This window comes from Trachurus japonicus, chromosome 3, assembly GCF_045865225.1.
Source record: "Trachurus japonicus isolate A0001 chromosome 3, Traja_1.0".
Taxonomy (NCBI): domain Eukaryota; kingdom Metazoa; phylum Chordata; class Actinopteri; order Carangiformes; family Carangidae; genus Trachurus; species Trachurus japonicus.
The window spans coordinates 6,773,326-6,794,895 of NC_140909.1; the positions used below are offsets into that span (position 1 = coordinate 6,773,326).

Sequence of the window (21,570 nt, forward strand, 5' to 3'; positions counted from 1 at the left end):
ATACTTTTAACTCATTGAGTGCCAGACCTTTTATAAAACGGTCAGTGCCAGGTGCCAGCGTTTTGGGGCATTCTGAGTAATATGTCAAGACCCAGAGAGTATTTTGTACTATGACTCTGAAAACACCAAACAGCTCAAAGGAAAGAGGAGACTCTCTATATAACTAGGGAAAAAAACATTTGTTTGTACCTTGTTCCATTCTTGATTTATCTTAAGTTGAATAGAGCCTGGTTGCACCAAAAAGACCACTTTTTTTCTAGAAAGCTGAGAAAAATGCATTTTTGTGAAAGAGAGTCTCTCAAGAAAAACAGTGATTTATCTGTTTTAATTTTGCCTTCAAAAACATGTAAGACATCTGAAAATTTCATTTCACATGTTTTTTCATTGTACAAAAAACAAAAACAAAACTAAAATACAACAAGTAGGAGTCTTACTCTGCAGAGTGATGCCTGCTCTCCTACTTCTCCTGCAGTTGCTGCCCCCTCACCCTCTCCTAACCCGCTCCTGCCCCCCACCCCCCACCCCCTCCCCCTCTCTGCCCCTTTCCTCTCCTCCTTCTCCTCCTGCTGCATCGTCTCTGCAGTAGGGAGGGAGACGTCGTGGCGTCTTCAGCCTCTGTGCTGGACGCGGCCGCGGCAGCGACGCACCGCGCTGATCTCTCGGTTCATCGTCACGTCGGTTAGACAGCAACTGGTGAAACTGACTCCGCGATCCGCTTTCTGGTGCTGATCATCTAGATCAGTTTACCTTTCCTGCCTCCTCTGATCACTTCATGCTGTAGCTATGCTAATAGCATCCGTGGCTAAGCTTTCCTCCAGCTCCACGTTACACTTGTTCCAGGCTCTGCCTGTCGTTTTCCTCTAGAAATAGAAACTTTTCCCAACTTTTTTATCTCTGTACCGATCGCACTCGTCTTCTCCTTCCTCTTCACTTCTTGCTCTGATCTACAGTCTTCTTCGTTCTACACATCCCAGAAGCCCCAAAATTACTCACAGTGTGCGCAACAGCGTCCCCATTTACCAGCCGCAGAAAAGTGCATTTGACGTATATATATGTCAATGGCACTCAAGCGTTGGATTTTGATTGACGTATATATACATCAATGGCACTCAATGAGTTAACTTTCAAAAACTGCCCTAAATACCTTTTTTGTTTTTTTTTGAAAACCGAAAATGTACGACAGAGTATTAGGGCCACGTTGACAAATGAAAAAATCACAAACTTCGAGAATAAAGTCGTAAATTTACAACTTTGTTCTCGTAATGTTGTGACTTTTTTCCTGTAGGAAATGTACGACTTTATTCTCGTAAATGTACAACTTTATTCTCATAAATTTATGACTTTATTCTCTGTGTTTTGTTTTTTTTTCTCAACGTGGCCCTAATACTCCGTCGTAAAAATGAACTACAGGTCATTACATAGTTAACTCCAACAGCAGATATACAACAACAACATCTCCTTTTAATCTCTTGTCTATAGCTTTTTGTACAACAAATTTACAAACATCTCGCACATCATTTGGACTTAACCTTTGTTACATTATTTGCATTATGTTATAGTAAACCAAATCATTAAATTTTATAACATGGGATTTCATAAACATTGGCTTTTTTCTCCTTCCTTGTTTAACAGAATTTTATTTCAACATTTTCAGTGTTTTCATCTCTCTTTTTTTTTCTTTCTTTTTACTCTCCTGTCTTCCTCTAACGCTCCTCACAGGAAACTCTGAACGAATCTCCTTGCAGCTTCACCTGGCGCTCACATGTGCAGCTCCGTGGGTCCAGTGCCCCTCCCACCTGGAGCTAATGAACCAGTGTCGCCACGTCAACGTCCGCATCGATCCTGTGGGGCTGAGGGAGGGAGTGCACTACACAGAGGTAGAGAAAGGATGGAGTGAAGGAGGAGGAGGAGGAGGAGAAGATGAAGCTGTGTGTGTGTGTTCATGTTTGTCTGATCACTGTCAATAGATGCGTTTCCATTACCCCTGGAAATGTGCAAAAAAAACCTAAATATTGCAATAAAAAACTGGTAATGGAAACGACTACATTTCGAAAATCCTCTCAAAAATCGCTCAAACATTTTTACGCTCTCATTTTACACACAGTTTTTCAGACATATCGATATAAAAGCGCATCGCAAAAATGTTACGGAAATACTTTTATTTTGGTTCAAGAACATCACACAGCTCCTGAAATTTTGTATCTATAGTTCGTCTGTGAAAAATCACAATAACGACAACAGCTATAGAGATCGCTGTCCCAACACCATGGAAACGCAAGATGCTTACGTCCATCTTACTCAAAGCGAAGTATCACTTCCCTTTTCCCTTCCTTCTTTCCCTTCTTCCTTCCTTGAACAAATCTATTCCCTCCCTCCTCTTTCCTTCCTTTTTCCCTTCCTTCTTTCCACAATCCTTTTTCCCTCTCTACCTTCCTTCCTTCCTTCCTTCCTTCCTTCCTTCCCTCCTTCCTTCCCTTCGTCCTTACGTCTTCTTCCTTCCTGTTTTGATCCAACTGACCTGATCTGTTCCCTATCCCGCTATCTTTCTTTTCTTCCCTTTTCCCTTCCTTCTTTCCCTTCTTCCTTCCTTGAACAAATCTATTCCCTCCCTCCTCTTTCCTTCCTTTTTCCCTTCCTTCTTTCCACAATCCTTTTTCACTCTCTGCCTTCCTTCCTTCCTTCCTTCCTTCCTTCCTTCCTTCCTTCCCTTCGTCCTTACTTCTTCCTTCCTTCTTGACCCAATCTGTTCCCTCCCTCCTTCTATCTTTCCTTTCTTTTTCCCTTCCTTCTTTCCTCCCATCTTTCCCTTTGTCCTTCCTTCTTTCCTTCCTTCCTTCCTTCCTTCCTTCCTTCCTTCCTTCCTTGACACAGGAGGACAACAGGAGGGTTAAATTTCAGAAATATCGCTTTTATTTTGCGAAAAACCTGTGATGGAAATGCAGCTAATGTGTGTTTTGTTGTTCAGGTGTGTGGATACGACACAGCAGCGCCGACTTGTGGCCCACTGTTCAGAGTCCCAATCACAGTTATCGTCCCTACCAAGTGAGTTCTTGTGTTTCCTGTAGTAAAAAGTGAGTGTGTGTGTGTTTGTATATATGTGTGTATGTGTGTGTGTGTCTGACAGCTCTGTGTGTGTGTTTTCCATCAGAGTGACAGACAGTCGTAATCAGGAGGTGAGTTTCACAGACGTCCACTTCAGACCGGGACAGATCAGACGCCACTTCATCACTGTTCCTCAGGGAGCCTCCTGGGCAGGTCAGTGTCTCTGTGGTGTGGAAGTGACACTTTGAACACTTTGGGTGTGTGTGTGTTTGAAAAATCTTCAGTTGATTTCACTCAAGAAAGGATGAAGATGGTATTAAAACTTTTAAAACCTAAACGGATAGTTCAACATTTTGGCAAATTGGCCCATTGCCATAATTCCTATAGTTTTAGCAGTACGTTTGTTACCTTTAATTGTCGGTGAAAGCTATTTTCACCACGCACATTCACCGCGCTATGAGATAATAACACAACGTTACCAGACAGAGTTGTTTTAGAGGGAAATTCATGCAAAACCGCTGATGCGTGTTTCCGTCGGGGGCAGTTTTTCAGCAAGCAGTCTCTGCATTTACCTCTGAAACAACTCCGCCTCGTAACGCGCCGTTATTATCTCATAGCGTGGTGAATGTGCAGGTCACAACTTGTCCACCAGAGCGTTTTGGAGTTGTTGGATTGTGTATTTGATGAGTTTGATACCAAGAAATCCCATTAGCCTCCGTAGCGTAGCTCTGAGCAGCTCACGGCTCTGCTCCGCCGTTCTAAAAATAGCTTGTAGCGAACCTACTGCTATGACTATAGGGATTATGGCAATGGGCCAGTTTGCCAAAATGTTGAACTATCCCTTTAAGTTTTATGATATTGTCTATGTGTCTCCTGGTCACATAAGTGGTTTAATTGTCAAGAAATAATTTTATTTATAGCCGTGAAACATATATCTCAATGAATGTATATTGATTTGGACCTGCAGGTTTTAAGTGTCATACTGGTTTTCATTTTCCCACTGATATGACTGTGAAATGAGCATTAAATTACATTTTATCTGCCCTTACAACGAGCGTATAATGTTTCAATGTCAGACACGGCAGAAACCTTGTATCACCAGTGGCGTCATTCAGTCTCAATGTGTTTGTTTTAGGTATCAAATGTTGAATTTTGTTCCACATTGAGTCACAGAGTGACGTTGATACATTTCAGTATAGTGCTGGTTACATCTGAGAGCTGCTTTTACATTTGTGAGTCTCGATGTAACCTCTAGATTTGAAAATGAAACCGTGGTGTTTGGTTTGACTCGGTTTGAAAATAGTTTCTTTTCAGCTCTTGATACACTTGAAATCCGAGGTGGAAATTGTGACTTTACTTTTTTTCACATGGAGATATCAGGGAATAATCAGAATGTGACTCTTTCCCTCTTCGTATCTTCCTCTCCCACACTTCCTGGTTTCACCTCTTGTTATTTCACCCTCTTGTCTGCATCCTCTCTTCTCCCTGTTGTCGTGTTTTCACCTCTGTCCATCTCCGTCTCTCTCTCTCTCTCTCCTGCAGAGATCACGCTGACCTCTCACTCGGGAGACGTGTCGTCAAAGTTCGTTCTCCACGCGGTGCATCTGGTCAAACAGAAAGCCTACAGAGCAAATGAATTCTACAAGTTCTCTTCACTACTGGAACGAGGCTCTCTAACTGAGGCGTTTCCTGTGCTGGTGTGTACATTTTCTTTTATAAGTGACCTTTTTTGTTTCCCTCTTCCTTTGCACATTAGCATACATGGTCAATTGTGGTTTTCTGCTAAATGTATACATGCATTTAATAGAGATCTTTTAGATACATGCACATTAAAAATGGCATTGGTGGACTGATATTTGTGCATTTTGTGTCCTCTGCAGTCAGGAAAGGTTGTAGAGTTGTGCGTTGCGCGCTGGTGGGCGAGCCTGGGTGACGTCACGGTGGACTACAGCATCTCCTTCCACGGACTGAGCACTTCTCCTTCCCCCCTGCACATAGTAAGAGTTTCACCTCTATGCTGCTGAGTTTACCAACTCTGTCTTGTGAGATTAATATAAGGAGAATTTGATCTGTTTAAAAACTTTAATTCTTTTTGTTAGTTTCTATTCATCTGCTGAAAGACAGAAGAGAGGATGTGGCAGAAAATCTGAGGTGGTGTTTTGCTGCTTCTGCTTTTCCACTGGGAGAAGAGAGAGCTAGAAGAGGGAGAGAGCTAGGACTTATAACAGCAACAAAAGTGCATTTACCTAAATCTTTGATCCCTCTCATGTGTAAGCTGGGCAGACATTTACCCTTGCACACCTCTGTGTATAAATGTGAGCTCCTCTGGTGGCAGCAGATGAATAGAAATCTCCTGACAGGGTGCGGTTCGCAAGCACGTTGCAAGAATTTGCATATGCAAATTTTTGTGCTTGACCTCGGCTGCTATAATTCAATCCAAGCTGAAAGGAAGAGGAGTAGAGACAGAACAGAGAGTGAACCACAGAAAGTAACAGTTGTGTGGGGTTTTTTTTGTTATTAAACTTTTTATTTGAAGAAACAGCTCATACATGTACATATACATATACATAGCATATACAGAAAAAAAATAGGTTAAGTAAAGGAAAGGGAGAGAAAAAAATCAAAATTCATTCATTACAAAAGCACCTACACTCTTTAACACAGCACTCCTGAACAGGTATATTACCTAAATTTATAGGTAACTTGAGTATCCGAAAAATGAGAAATGATAATTAAAAAATAACAATAATAACTGTGATAATAGTGAGTTTATCTGCCCCACATGCACCTTCCTTTGTCCATGGTTTCTCCTGTACACAGTACCTTATCATGGGGTGATAATAACAGCGATGACAAGAGCAATAGTAACTCAAATAATAATAATAATAATAATTATAATAAATAAAATAAAATTAAGTTGTGTGTTTTTGACTCTTTACCCAGCATGCCTCAGAAGGAGTGACGAGTTTCGAGGTGTCGTCTCCTCTGAGGTACGAGGAGGTTTCCCCCACTATCACCCTCAAGTCCTGGGTGCAGCCCCTCAGGTCAGTGCACACACACACACACACACACACAGATGCTTGTTTTGTTGTTTGATAACAGGTGTGCAGTGCAGTTCATTAAGTGACCGTTGTTGTTGTCGTGTTTCTAGACCTGTGAGTTCAAAGATTAAAGCCCTGGGAATGAGGGACGTTCTCCCCAATAACAGACAACTCTACGAGATCGTCCTCACCTACAGCTTCCACCAGGTACAGCAACGTTCAAGACAGAAAGAAATGAAGAAAGAAAGAGACTTCTCTCCTCTTTGTTTCCAGTGTTTATGATCCTCGTCTGTTTCTTTCCTCAGCCTAAGAGTGGAGAAGTCACCCCCAGCTGCCCCCTGCTGTGTGAGCTGCTGTACGAGTCTGAGTTCGACAGTCAGCTCTGGATGCTGTACGACCAGAACAAGAGACTACTCGGCTCAGGAGATGCCTACCCTCACCAGGTTCGCTCGGCCACTTACGGCCCCTTTCCACTACACAGTTACAGCTCTACTCGGCTCGCCTCCCCTCGCCCTGACTCCATCTAGGTCATTTTCCTTTACAACTGAGTACAGTCGCTAGGCCTGGGACAATATGCTTTTCTTCCGATTCGATTCTTCTACGATTTTTTGGATGCCGATTCGATTTAAATTGCGATTCTGTGATATTCTGTGCCGATTTTCTCAATTTTTAGTCTGCGTTTTTAACACCAGTGAAACAGTTGAATAATTATGATTGTCTACAGACTATTCCAAGAACCATATTTCCCCCCAAAAAATACACATCACATGCAAGTCAGTTTTTAAGATTTATTAAGCAGCAATATATATGTTTACTCTCTTTTCAAAAGCCTGGACTGCATAAAAGAGGCAACAATAAAAGTACAGAAAGAACAACCTTTCTGACAAAATGAGATATACTAGACTGAGGTAAACTGCTACATTTTAACATTTATCTGCACACAAATACCGTAGGAGCCTATAAATTAACATACTCCATTATAAAGTGAACTTAAACCCTTTTCAAAACCTGGACTCTCTGTATGTAAAAATGGCAAACAAATGCACATTGCACAATATTTAAGAAAAAAAAAAATCTATTAAAAAAAAAATTTGATCTAAAAATCGTCCAAAAAATATCACAATACTTATGTGAATCGATTTTTTTCTCCCACCCCGAACAGTCGCACCGTCCAGCTCTCTTTTTTCAATCCTCTCGTCAGCTCCAAACTCACCTGCTGCGCCTCATCGACGGACCACGGTTTGGTTTTCTGCACAGCAGCCATTTAACTCGCATGAAAGAATAATAACAGTCACAGTACAGATCAGTGGGCGCTGTTGCGATCCAACCCGAGTAGACAATATGCTAATCGGTTACAAATGATTACACGGTTAACCTAGGATTAAAACAAGTCTAGTGTCGGGGTCGGGGGTATTGCCGTACTCTTTCGCATCTATTTCTGGAACGGAAAATGATAGCGACGTAATTCTTTTTGTAATGAAACTTTGACACTTCAGCCTTTACGTCGATCGCATTGGTGCGGCTGCAGTTTACCCAGAAGCCGAGCAGTCAAGCCGGTAAAATCGGGTGTCCAATAGACGCCACAAGACGGGCTAAAATCCAATGGGGAAGCTGTGAGCAGTCACATGATTGGCCAAATATTGTTTATTTACATCAAGATGATTGCTCAATATATGTGCTATAAATGTGCATAAAAGGCTGTGTTTTTCGATTGAAAACTTAAGTTGTGGATTATTCTGAAGGTCAGTTTTTAGTATCGGCTTGAAACCCGAGCTGAGGCGTTACCAAAAAAGTACCAGGTACTATCTCTAGTGAAAAAGCAAAAAAAAAAGAAGAGTTGAGTCAAGTCGCGCTTGTGGAAAAGGGCCAATTTCTTTCCCAAGCCAACTCAATGGGTTGAACACATACTCATGTAACCAGGTTAAAGTCAGAGTCGGCCTTTTCCAATGAGCCCGTCTCTTCCACGTCATCATAACATAAAATATTCTATAAACCGGTACAAGAAATCTGATCTCACCTGATTTCTTTGACATGTAAACTACTGACAGGATTTCTAACAGGTTGCATTACAAAAGACTGACGACAGCTCAAGTAAAAACTGGTTCATGGTTTCTGCCTTCAGACACATGTGGTCAGAAAAGTCTGAATAAGTCACGCTGCTCCAACACACATACACACACACATACAGCAAAACAAAAAGTCACAACAGGACCGAGACAACATCTCCAACCACTACCACACGACGTACAATAAACAAACAGGTCACATTTCCAGAGAAAGGTCTGATTACTAATCGCTTCAGCGTTTTTACTGCAGTAAATGTAAACGCGCTCTTCAACCACTAATGAAATGAGTAACCAGACTGATCATGGAAAAGAAGGACAAGATTGTATAAACCAAACTGATACATTTCTCTCTCTCTTGGTTTTACTAGTACTCCCTGAAGCTGGAGAAGGGCGACTACACCGTGCGTCTGCAGGTTCGCCACGAGCAGTCCAACGAGCTGGAGCGTCTCAAGGACCTGCCCTTCGTGGTGTCTCACCGTCTGTCCACCACGCTCAGTCTGGACGTCTACGAGTCGCATCGCGGCGCCCTCATGAGCAAGAAGAAGGCGAACTCCGTCACCCTGTGCCCGGGCGCCACGCAGCCGTTCTACGTCACGGCCCTGCCCGACGACAAGTGAGTCAGAACAGAACAGGGGGTTTATGGTAAATACAGATAATGAAACTGACAGGACAGAAGATGTCTGTCAGTATAAAAAAAAAGATATCATCATTCTTTCTCACAGGAAATCTTGTCAGTCCTGAGGAGATAATATTACTGGGGAAGAAACGGCCGTCTGATAAACTGACAGAAGGATAAATTTAGTTTTAAATGAAGATTGGTAACGGATTCAGGGTAAACTAGATCAATGGTTCTCAAAGTGGGGTCTTTTTAGAAATCTTACCACTTTTTTCCAGAAAATTCTCTACAATATTTCCACAAATTCACGCCACTGGCCCTAACTTGAACGTACATAGTCTAAAAAAAGTAATGTTCTTCAGTCTCTGAACAAATATTTGGGTATTTCTGGCGTTTGCTTCAAAATTTTGTCCAATGGGGGTCCATGGTCTAATTTGTGTCAATTTAGGGGTCCTTGATGCAAAAAAGTTTGAGAACCACTGAACTAGTTCACAGTTGTGTTCAGAGTCTGAAAATCTGCTCAGGCAGGAAGACAGTGGTGTTCACTTCTCTTCAGTTTATTCTGTTGAGGCTCTTGTACCCTGAATATTCACTGGATATCAATATGGATGATACAGGGCTCCAGACTGCCCCTAATATATATCAAATTTGAGACAGTTTTCATCTACTTGCACATGTGCAACCAGTACATTTGCCTTTTTTAACATTGGTGAATAGTAGTGTGCATCTTCGCTGGCCTCACGATTCAATTCGATTACAATTCATCATCAGTCTACGATTCGGTTCAATTATACGATGCATCACATCCTCAATTTTCTGTGTTGCCACACATGGTTTTTTCATTATTTAATATAAATACCATAGTCAGATAAATATGAAAACTTTTTATTTACATAAAATAAAATTGAAAATATAATTGAAATGCATTTCCACAATACAGCAGCTTCCTTGGGGTCTGAACACACAAAGAAAAAGAAAAGGCCCACTTAAAGGTGCAATTTCTCAAAAACAAAACATAAATCTTGGCATTGTGCTTTAAAAAAAATCACTGTCTCTGTATGTGAACATTATCAAACAAACTTGAATGAATTATTTGAATTTAAAGATTAATTATGTGGCATCAATTCAGAATCGTCCCATTAAGAATCTCGATACGTCTTTGAAACAATTATTTTCGGCGCCCTGCTGGTGAAATGTGAAGGGAAAGAATCTGGTATCTGTCATCACAGGTGTCAGGCCAATGTGTGTGAGCATCATGAATGAAAAGGAAATGTGAATATTTGCTTTTTACGACTGTGCGCCCCTAAATTTTCTGTTTGTGCTCCTAAAATTTTAAGTTAGGGGGAAGCTAAGCTCTGAGTAAAAAGCGTTAGTCTGTGATAACCTTCTCTCTCTACACTCCTGATCTCATATGTGTGATATTGTGTTTGTGTTTGTTCTCTCCCTTCACCTCTCTCAGGATCCCTAAGGGGACGAGTCCAGGCTGCTATCTCACGGGGTCGCTCGTCGTCCCCAAGAGCGAGTACGGCAAGAAAGCAGTGAGTGACAGTTTCTCTGTTTGTGTTTATACTTCCGAGCTGTGGTCAGTCCTGCTCCTCAGGACCCAAAGTCACTGGTGCTGGTTTTTCATTTCTGCCAAATTCAGGGATTTTTTTTTTTACACATTATTGGGTGAAAACACACAACAAGACCACATGGCGAGAGCTGCCACCCTGGTAAATGATGTAAAATATGAAATTCAGTCAGTAAAATGAAGTATTTACAACCCTGATGATCAGGATTAAAGACCAGTGCTTTAGTGCTCTCAGCTTTTTTTCCTCTTTTTAAGTTTCTGTCTGTATCTTTCATCACACAGACCTGAGCTCATCGGGCTGGTCTGTTGCTTTTAAACCGGTTTCCATCCTTTTAGTTAGTGCATGTCCTTTTTTTTTTTTTTTTCTTCCTCACTCATTTGCCTTTGTCCATTCATCCAGAAAAACCAATCTGGTGCTGTTGTGCGTCAGATCTCAACACAGTGGATCTGGTTATTTATTGAATCTGTAACACACAAATGATTTTAAATGAAAATGAAATAAGAATTTCTTGCTTCATTTCATATATATATAAATGAGAAAAAACATTAGTTTTAAAAAGCAAAACAAAAGAATAAATCACACAGAAGGAAGTGCCAAAGGAAAAACCACCAGTTAATTGGATAAAATATCTAAAAGGTGAACAGCAAAAACTCTTTTACAATGGCAAATGTTTTTACCTCCAGAGCCGACTCTTACTATCGTCTCGGGCTGCAAAGTGCTTGACTTTATGTCTTTTTGAGAGCTGTTCATGAATATTTTTCAGCTTCTGTGTGTCTGTGGTTGAACCTGCTTTACTCAGTGGCTCCACTGCAAACCACTTTCTGAATTCAGAAACTAATTTACAGATCAATATTTTTTTGTCCAGATGTTGATTCATGTTGCATCGCTAAAGACCTGTGCTTTGAAAGAATTCTGCTAATGTCATGTGAAATGCTCACTCATCATGTAACCCACTGATTTTATTCAGTTTTCAGCACTGAGTGGAAAAAGAAATGTAAAATATATATAAAGAAAAAAACAAGTCAGTTAAGATTAGTTTTTTTGCCACTGTGTCGTGTGTTTTAAAGTGTGACAGGTAGGTGTCAGGCTTGACTCTGAGTCTCTTGAGTGTGAGGGTCACAGATGAAATGAAGACAGAGCGAATCCTTTTTGGTGTGTTTGTGTTGTCTCTTCCTCACTGTGTGTTATTCTGACCACCAGGGGCAGGCCTCTGCAAAACGACAAGGAAAGTTTAAAAAGGTACTGGATGAGCTAAAATACAAAAAAAACAAACAAAAAAAAGAAAAACACTGTACAACAGAGCGTCCTGTGCTCTCCTACCATCTGGAAACTGGCTTATTCCTTACCTTAGGATGGGACCTGTTACATCTGCATTAATCATGTCAAAGCATGTCAACACTGCTGCTGCTGCACTGGAACATACAGTCTAGTCATGAAGGGTTTTACTTTTTTATTTTGATATGGAGTAGTTAAAGATTTCTGGTGGTCAGTAAAATTATTAATATATCTATAAATACCAGTATCAGTTGATAATGGGGCTCTACTATGTGTAAAACTATGAATTTATAAAGCATTTTGTGAGTTAGAGATCCATAAGGAGTTGGTTGAGAGGGTGAAAACTTTCAGATTCAGAGTAGAAAAAGATGTGTCATGTTTTTTTTTGTTTTGTTAAATTGTTTGTTTTTTGCTAAAACAGTTTTGTTGTGCTCACACAGGACATCGTTCCAGTCTTCTACCATCTAATCCCGGCTCCCAATAAGACCAAGAACGGAGGGAAGGAGAAGGACAAGGAGGCAGATAAAGAGAAAGACGTGAAGGACGAGTTTGCAGAAGCCATGCGCGACCTGAAGATTCAGTGGATGACAAAGTGTGTAAAAGCTTCTCGTCTGTTGATTTTTTTTTGTGTGTGTTTCAGTCGCTTCTCTCTCAATAAACATGTCCTCATGTCCTCACTTTGCTCTTCCAGGTTGGATTCCAGCTCCATCTACGACGAGCTGATGGAAAACTTCTCAGAATACCTTCCCCTGCATGTGCAGAGACTCCACCAGCTCGACTCAGAGAAGGTAAAGACACAGACGTCGACTCATCAGGGGCTCTGAGTTATTCTGCTCCAGAAGTTAAAGTCTAAACTTTAAGGGATAGTTTAACAATTTGGCAAATTGGCCCATCGCCATAATCCCTATAGTCATAGCAGTTCTTGGTTTCCCTCATCAAACTCATCAAATACACAATCCAACAACTCCAAAACGCTCTGGTGGACAAGTTGTGAGCTGCACATTCACCACACTATGAGATAATAACACAACGTTACCAGACAGAGTTGTTTTAGAGGGAAATACAGAGACTGCTTGATGAAAAACTGTCCCTGAAGGCAACACGCATCAGCGGTTTTGCATGAATTTACCTCTAAAACAACTCTGTGTGGTAACGTTCTGTTATTATCTCATAGCGTGGTGAATGTGCAGGTCACAACTTGTCCACGAGGCAAATTTGCCAAAATGTTGAACTATCCCTTTAACAACTATCTCTTTTCAATTATGTGTGTGTGTGTGTGTGTGTGTGTGTGTTTCAGGAGCGTGCCAAACGTCTCAGGGAGGTGACGACAGCAGCCGACATCGTCATCTCCAACATCGACCAGACGGCCTTGGCTGTTTACCTCACCATGAAGACGGACCCTCGCCCCGACGCCGCCTCTATCAAGACGTAAGTAGAAAAATAAACATGAAAATAATCCATACACATTTTAGACTTGGCAGCAAGTTTCCATGACGATACAATATAGGAATAAAACTATAAATATTTTTTAAAAAAATCATCATCTTGATAGCTGTACTTTCAGATATTGTCCCATCCTCTGTTAAATATAAAAGGAGGCTCCCACATGCTTGAGTTTTACACCGCTGACTTGTATCATCAGAACAGACATGTGCTGCGATTTTCAGCCTTCTATCTTTTTTTATTTTTTCAAGCATGTGTTTATTAGTTTTGTTTGCAATTTACAGTAAATCAAACAGGACATTCTTACAAGCAAGAAACAAAGCAAACTTTTTCTCCCTATTTTCCCTCCCTTCCCTTCTTCCCCTCACTAAATAATTAAAACATTAAAACTACAAAAACAAGATGAAAATAAAGCAAAAAGAATGGAATTAGGGCTGAAACGATTCCTCGAGTAATTCGAGTACCTCGATTACAAAAAATGGTCCGAGGATTTTTTTCTGCCTCGAGGAATCGTTAATTTAATTGTAGTTCAAGCGGCCGCACGGACTAGTCAATGTGGCACAACGTGCGCCGTAGCGTAACCTATGAACGTAACCGTGCACGCCCCCCCCCCCCGCGGCCGTCCGCCGTGGATGACGGCGGAGATGGGGGGGGGGGGGGGGGGGGGGGGTGGCGGCGGCGAGACGATGGCCGCGATGGCTGCGATGAGGGGGGGTGACGGTGGCAACATCACAGCAGAACAATCCTGCCTAGGAGCTATCCATGGTTAGGCTACTTACCCAAAGTCTCTTGAAATATCAAACAAAGAAAAGGACTATGGAAGCTTGAATGGCCAAAATACAGAAGTTATCATGACGTGAACTAGAGTGCTCTAACGTGAACCATATGTTGCGGTGTAATAAAAAAAAAAAAAAAAAAAAGACCGTTCATTCGGTAGAAACCCGGCTTAACGGGCGGGGGCGGGGCCCCCACGGCATGCGGGGGTTGCGGGGGGGGGGGGGACCGGGGAAGAGAGGAGGAGGAGGAGGAAGCGGACGTACCTGGGACGTACGGGTGTTTGACTGAGGGAGCTGGAAAATGGCAGAGGCGAGGAGAAATAGCAATGATGAAACAGAAGGAAAAAGGCGATATAAAAAGACAGAAAATGTCGAAAGTGTAGGAGCATTTCCGACTGAACAGAAAGGAGAACACTGTGACGTGTATTCGTTGTAACACGGCCCTTGCATACCACAACAGCACGTCTTCCATATTGCAGCATCTCCGCAGAAAACATTTTTGATATCTTGAAAGTAATTTTATTTTATTTATTTTTATTTGTGTTTTATTTATTCTTATTTATGTTAGCAGTCGCCTCTTTGGTAATGTTTCAAGACCAGAAAATACTTGCTTGTGAATTTAAGAAATAAAAACAGTTGATTCTACAAAAGGAAACCAATTGGTCATTCATTATTAAAGCAGAAGTAAGTGATATATTTGTGTTAATATAAGTCTTAAATAGTTATATCTTCCGACAGCAATCACTTCTATAGAGTGTTTGGTCTGAAACACGGGTCTGTCAGTCACTCTGCTCTGCTCTGAGCCCAGGAGAAAACATTTATCGTATCCTACAGTTTTTATCCAATGAGGAGAGAGAACGGCATGCAGGGCTGTGTGTGCAGCCAAGGGACGCCGTGAATGTGGTGACGTAGCGACGAGGACTGTTATGGTGCGTTCAAGGAAACTCGTATTTTTCCGACCGTGAAGTCGTACCAGTTTGATCTGGTACGAGTTCACGGGTCAGAAGTTACGAGTGGCCGTTATAGTGACTTTCACCGGTAAAACAGGTCGGAGAAACACGAGTGGGTTGCCTGGAACGCTACAAAGTCGTAAGTTGTGACTTGAAGCTGTAATTTACGATTTCAAAAGCCTGCCTGGAACGCAGCATTAGCCAAAACGACCGGACCACTTACTTCTGCTTTAAGTGAAATATGTTATTTTCTCTTGTGTATTCATAATTGCTCTTTAACCAAGCAAAAATACGTTTTATCCGATTACTCGATTAATCGATGTAATTATCAGTAGAGTACTCGATTACTAAAATATTCGATAGCTGCAGCCCTAAATGGAATAATAATAATAAATAAGTAAATAAATAAATAAAAGTAGACAAATACTGATAACAGTTATATGATGAATTTCAAAGATGTTTCTCAGGACATTTTATCACACAATCTACTCCCTCAGAGCCTCCTCCTGATGAAGCAAATTACCAACATTAACATCATGTCTTAAAAAACGTATAAAAGGACTCCAGATGTTATCAAAAACATGATGTTTCCGTTTAATAATGTACGTTATCTTTTCCAATGCCATGTTTGATGCCATCTCTTTAATCCATCTTCCAATTCTGGGTGCATCAACGTTTTTCCAATTAAGGGAAATTATTCGTTTAGCTTGTAATATACACATATCTACTAATCTAGATTCTTTACTTTGTAAATATGGGATAGTTGGATATATGCCCAGAAGGAAAAGCTTAGGATCCAGTGGTAACTTCTTAGTTAATATTTTATCGATCATGTTAATAATATCTTGCCAGAAGGATTTCACTTTTACACATTCCCATATACAGTGGTACAACGTTCCTCTTGCTTCATTACACTTAACACATGTATCAGGGATGTTATTGTTAAACATGTGTAATTTGACTGGTGTTATGTATGTACGCATCAGCCATTTATTCAGCCTTCTATCTATTATATTTAGCCTTCACCCATTACAGCAGGGGGTGGGGCACAATACCTGACAGCTGAGAATATTACTGACTGATCAGATCAATGCGTGCGATTTGTTGATAGGAAATTTTTATTTATCAATTTTAGATCAAACACCAAAAGGACAATTCCAGGCAAATTCAACCTGGAGCTATAGTTTCTTAATATTTTAGGTGTAAAAGAAGGAATCTGAAGATTTTCTTTTTAATGTCTCCTGTTTTGCTGTAGTTTCGTCTGCTCCCATTCATCGCTACAGCAGCGATGAATGGGAGCAGACCCATCTTAGGTTGTTTAGGCTATTTACAGCCTACATGGCTTCAAACACACATGGAGGGGTTTTATTTACTTCAAGAAAGCTGACATGTTTGTAAACGGAGCTGTAACACAAAGTCCTGTGCAAGAGTCAAGTTGACAAGTTGGCTCAGTATTTTTAAAGGTAGAATAAAAATCCAGACTCACTCTCACTGCTAAAAACGTTGTGGCTCCGAGTTGATTTTCCTTTGTTGATAAAACAAACGGGAGCTTCAGACGACCTGTAAACATAATGAGCCGTCAACTTGACTCTCACGCGAGATTTCACGAGACTTTGTATTACAGCTCTGTTTACAAACATGTCGGCTTGCCTGAAGTAAACAAATCCCTCGATGTGTGTTAGAAGCCATCTGATCCTGTCTGTGGAAAAAAAAAATTGCGGTTTTGAGGCTTGTAAACAGCCTAAACAGTGTAAGATCGATCTGCTCCCATTCACCGCTGCTGTAACAGGAGATATTAAAAAGAAAATCTTCTTTTAGACCTAAAATATTAGAAAACTAGAGCCCCAGGTTAGATTTGCCTGGAATTGTCCAAAATTATATATTCAAAATCCATAACTTTTCCTGCTTTTTTCAAAACGTACGAACCCTGATTAGAGTTCCTTCCTACACAAAACAACTCGGAAGTAAATCAAGCAGAGAATATGAACTCATCATCCCGACTCGAACCTCTCCTCTGTGTTTCAGCGACATGGAGAAGCAGAAGTCGTCTCTGCTGGACGCTCTCTGCAGGAAGGGCTGCGCTCTGGCCGACCAGCTGCTGCTGCCTCAGGCCTCACAGGATGGCGCCGGTGCCGTTGCCGTCGCTGTCGCCGTGGCTACGGGTCTAGCAGCACCAACAGAAGAGGAGGAGATGATCGGGGAGCAGCAGCAGCAGCAGCCGCAGCAGCAGGTGGCCAGCAGCTCTGACGACACCGTGCAGAGCGTCGCCAAAGCCCTGACCAGCACGTTCTGGGAGGTGCAGAAGTGGGCGGAGCTGACGGACTCCAAGGTGAGCGAGATGTTTTTTTTAGTAAATATTGCTTTAAATATTCTGATGTAATTCTCTTTGGTTAGATTTTTCTCAACAAATCCAATGAAAAACACAAAAAACAAGAAGATAAGATACACGTTTTGTCTCCATGAAGCCATGTTTGCATTTATTCAGACGTTGTTAAGCTTAAGCCGGTGCATATTCTCATTTGCCCAGGTCATAGTATTTCAAAGACAAGACAAATAACTAAGTCCAGTTGCTTTCGATTTAACCTCCTTTGAAAAAGTTGTTAAGCTTGTTAATATAATTTTGTCTTCTGACTCCTCCCACTGTTCAGGTGTTGATGTTTTCTTATAAACACGCTCTGGTGAACAAGATGTACAGCCGAGCCTTAAAATACGCCTCAAAGATGGTGGAGGAGAAGCCCACCAAAGAAAACATGAGGAACTGCATCCAGGTAGGAGAAGCACCGACTCCTGATTAAGATTAAGATTTAAATGGACTTTATTGTCCTCTGGGGAAAAGTCGTTGTGGACAAATAGTGCAGAGACATCGCATCGCCATACAATAGGTGTGATAGACGGTGGATTTTGTTTATTTTTAAAGCCCTCACTGGCCTCTTACCATCCTATATTAACTCTTTAGTATCTTTTAATGCAAGTTTCTATCATACACGGTCAAAGGACTGGCTCACACTGCAAGTTCCCTCTGTTAATACTGAATTTGGAAAGTCCGGTTTTTCTTACCTTGCACCTGCAACCTGAACACTCTGCAAAGCCATCTGAAACTTACCACACTTTTATCATTAGGACAATTTAAATCCATAACTGCATCTTATTTTATCTCCAACTGCTCCTGTTTTTAACTAGACTTCTCTGTCTTCAATTTATCACTTTTACTTTTTGGTATTTCGGATATGCTAATGTATGTTTCAAACGTTTTGTGTTTTGTCTTGGCTATATTGTAAATAACAAAAAACACAGTACAAAACAAAACTGCATCACAGTGCACATGACAAACAATAAATAATAATATCCATACTATGATATGAGACAATATACAGCACCATAAATAAAACTATTGTGCAGCAACAATATGTAAGAACATCACAAGAATTAAGCACCAACAATGGGATTAAAAATAATATGAATAAAAGATGAGACGACCATTTGATAAATAAGTAAGCAGTCAAGATTTATTAAGAAGAGAGATGACGTCTGCTCAACATTATATTTTCTTATCTTCTACACATTTTGACTAATTTTTCTCCCAAAACTCGTGTTGGAAAACTTTAAAACTTTAATGATTGAACAGATTTTTTTTTTTTGCTGAAAATCTGCTCAGTTCCCTCAAAATCATTTCCTGTTTCTCTTTTTTTCTGCAGCTCATGCGACATCTCCGATGGACACACTGCGCCACCTTCAGCGAGAACTGGCTTCCCATCATGTACCCGGTCGACTTCACACCTTTCTAGGCACATACACACACACACACACACACACACACACACACACACATGCATGAGCAGCATGGCCGTACATGGTCCATTACATGGCAAGTTTAGATATCATGTCCCCTCAGGGTCACGTGGTCTATGCATCTGACCAACCAGCTGCCTCCTGAGAGTTACTTCGTTTTTTTTTTGTTTTTTTTTGTTCTTGTTGTGTTTTTTTGTTGTTTTTTTAGTTAAGATTCAGATGTAGACAAAAACCAAGATGGAGGACGACACTGTTAAAAACAGTTCGATGCACTCTTCGGACATCTTCGTCAGGCGAGAGATCGTATTGATCCTGTGGTGGTGGCGGCGGTGGAGTTAAAGTTTAAACGTCTTTAATGTAGCGCGACCGACTCAGCAGCTCGTCTGGATATCAACAACAGAAAAAAGAAAAAAGAAAAACTCTCGCCTCGTCCTGTTGATACTGTAGCTCAATGATAATCTATGACAGGTGTCGTCCTTTTTGGGGGTTTTGTTTTTTTGGTGTTTGTCTACGTCTGCATCTACACATTTTGTAGGTTTTCACATCCACCGCCCGCCCGCCCGCCTCAGCTGCCCGGGCTTCGTATCATATCAATGACCTCATTCATTCTCTCTCGTGTAAATATTGTAAAAGAGCCAGTGTGGGTTCCTGGGGTTCATTCATCCCCTAAAGTCTAGAAACAATAAACTGTGACCCGATGTGGTCAAAAAAAAACAACAACAACAACAACAGCAGCTTCAGTTGAAAGGACAGGAGAGACTCGCCGCCGCCGCTGCTGCTGCTGCTGCAAATGACGTTTGAATTAAAACAAGCTTTTTTTTCTGTTTTTTTCAATCGTTCCAGCAAAGATTTAGTCTCTGACTCACACTCATATAGTCTCACAACTCACAAACAGTGCTGAGGTGCCTTTCTACATGTACCTTACCTTTTTTTTCTTTTTCTTTTTTTCCTGATGGGATGAAAGACGAGAGGTTTTTTGACCACAGGAAGCTGCAGCAGAATCAATCGATAGCGTCGTTAGCGTGCTTAACAGTCATTTCACCCATCAGCCTTTGGTTAACACATGGTTTTTTCAAGCTCACACCACAACAACAACAGCAGCGTGAAGCAGATGTGTCGTCTTCACGCTGCTGTTACCATGTGTCGACCATCAGACAGACCTCATCACTATAACACGGACGGATGCAGTCGCAGGCAGCAGTCGGATGTTCGGAGCAGATTTCACTGTAAAATGTTCACACGGTCGTCGTAGAGATGTTTTTTTTCTCCGCAGCATTCAAAATGTTGCACCTGTACACAGTGTCATAAAATGATGTACATACACAACGTAACATTAAAAGGAAAAAAAAAATATTAAGATGCAATAGGTATATAATACAAATATTATTCTAATTATGTATTTTGAATATATGCATGTCTTCTAGGGTGTAAGGAAAAAGCTGTTTTTATTTGGAGGCAGATTTTTAGTTTGTTTCAATTTGAAAGATTTTTAATCCAGCATAAGATTTTGACAATTATCTTCTTTCTTGAGTGTGTGTTTGTGAAAGATTTTATGTGAAACTGTTGAGCATATTTTTGTCTACATGAACAGAAATGAAATGAAATGATTCAGAGGCTGGTTAAACATGAGCATTTATTTTCCTTCAGATACCTTTATGTACTTGAAAGGGCCAAGCCAGTGCTTTTGTGTGTTTTTTTAAAAATTTGTTTTCAATATTATGGAAATTAAGGAACTGATTTGGAAAAAAAAAAACTGCAAAAACATTTGGCATGGTCGCTTTTTAAACATCTCACTCGGTTTTCAAAAAAAATCATAAAACATGTTCAGTTATTACGGAAGCATATTGCATTCACTTGGGGGAAAAAAATCGACTTCTGACTAATTTCTTTCTGGGTAATTTTTTTCAGGCTTAGCGAGATTTCAAAATCCCACGAGAAGCTCCCGTTTAACCGCTGGGGTCAAGCCTCCACTTCATCACGGATAATATGCTCCACAAAAAATACAGTCGAGCTATCACCGGCATTGTAGATTTTCAAAGGAAAAACCCCACTCATTTTTCTTATTTTCACTGTGTTCCCAGTAAATTCAGATTTATATTGAAAAGGAAAACTACCTGTTATTACAGAACACCACCTCAGAGAGTGTCACTAGCACCTTTATTTTGAAATCAGTCCTTACGTTACAGGTGGTAGCTTCTCTCTCTTCGAAATCTCAATAGCTAAGTCAGAAAAAAATAACCCGAAAAACAGGAGGAAAAAAATTACCCCAAAAAACAGTAAAAAAAGTCAAAAAACAGAAAAAATCATTCAAAAAAACAAATCAAATAATAAATTAGTCAGAAAAACAGGATTTTTTATTATTCAAGTGAATGCAATACACTTTTTTTTTTTATATTCATGAATTTTGACCATTTTCACTCAACGATCTGTAAAAAAAAACCCAGCTGTGACTTCCTGTCACAGTCTGCAAGTGTTGTCAGTTTAACCAAAGAATGAATTTCCCATCATGGTTCAGTTGGTTTATTTGTTAACAACATGTGAAAGATATAAAGGGTTTTTACCAGAACACCAGAAATAAAAAATAAAAAGTTAGGACTTATAAATATTGAAATAGAAGAAAAAAGGAAAAACACCACTGGCTTTAATCAATCACCTCTCACGCTGATGTTTGTTTTCACGTCCTCTCACAGAGCGAAGGTTCATAACGAAGAAGAAGAATGTAAAATGCAAAAGCAGCTGCTCGGTCCTGGAGGGAGTAAACGATCTTTTCTATACGCTCATGTTTACCCAGGGGTACGAACGCCCTTGTGTTTCTGTTTTTAGCTGTGATGTGTGTGCACTTTTCTGCAGCAGCCTCAGCACAGGCCACCAATCCCCCTTTCCCCCTCTCCTCCTCTTCCTCCTCTTCCTCCTCCTCCTCTTCCTCCTCTTCCTCCTCTTCCTCCTCCTCCTCTTCTCCTGCAGTGTGCACAGGTTTACTCATTCAGTTTTTATTTGT

At 40.7% G+C, this 21,570-nt stretch overlaps 1 protein-coding gene across 2 annotated transcripts in view; it reads left to right on the forward strand.

The window, feature by feature from the left end:
* The window catches only part of tpp2 (tripeptidyl peptidase 2), a 28,357-nt gene extending 7,929 nt beyond the window's left edge, over nt 1–20,428 (forward strand). The window contains exons 13-29 of one of the 2 annotated variants that reach the window (XM_085805966.1): nt 1,720–1,877; nt 2,966–3,042; nt 3,149–3,255; nt 4,585–4,739; nt 4,923–5,039; nt 5,986–6,086; nt 6,194–6,290; nt 6,389–6,526; nt 8,518–8,762; nt 10,225–10,303; nt 11,540–11,578; nt 12,055–12,206; nt 12,306–12,402; nt 12,912–13,042; nt 16,809–17,112; nt 17,432–17,551; nt 18,479–18,972. In XM_085805966.1, the coding sequence (XP_085662092.1) occupies nt 1,720–1,877; nt 2,966–3,042; nt 3,149–3,255; nt 4,585–4,739; nt 4,923–5,039; nt 5,986–6,086; nt 6,194–6,290; nt 6,389–6,526; nt 8,518–8,762; nt 10,225–10,303; nt 11,540–11,578; nt 12,055–12,206; nt 12,306–12,402; nt 12,912–13,042; nt 16,809–17,112; nt 17,432–17,551; nt 18,479–18,568 (2,207 nt within the window). In that variant the 3' untranslated portion in view covers nt 18,569–18,972. Of the gene's footprint in view, nt 1–1,719; nt 1,878–2,965; nt 3,043–3,148; nt 3,256–4,584; nt 4,740–4,922; nt 5,040–5,985; nt 6,087–6,193; nt 6,291–6,388; nt 6,527–8,517; nt 8,763–10,224; nt 10,304–11,539; nt 11,579–12,054; nt 12,207–12,305; nt 12,403–12,911; nt 13,043–16,808; nt 17,113–17,431; nt 17,552–18,478 lie in introns of both variants that reach the window. The other variant, XM_085805972.1, reaches the window with a different exon arrangement.
* The last annotated feature ends 1,142 nt before the right edge of the window (nt 20,429–21,570 follow it).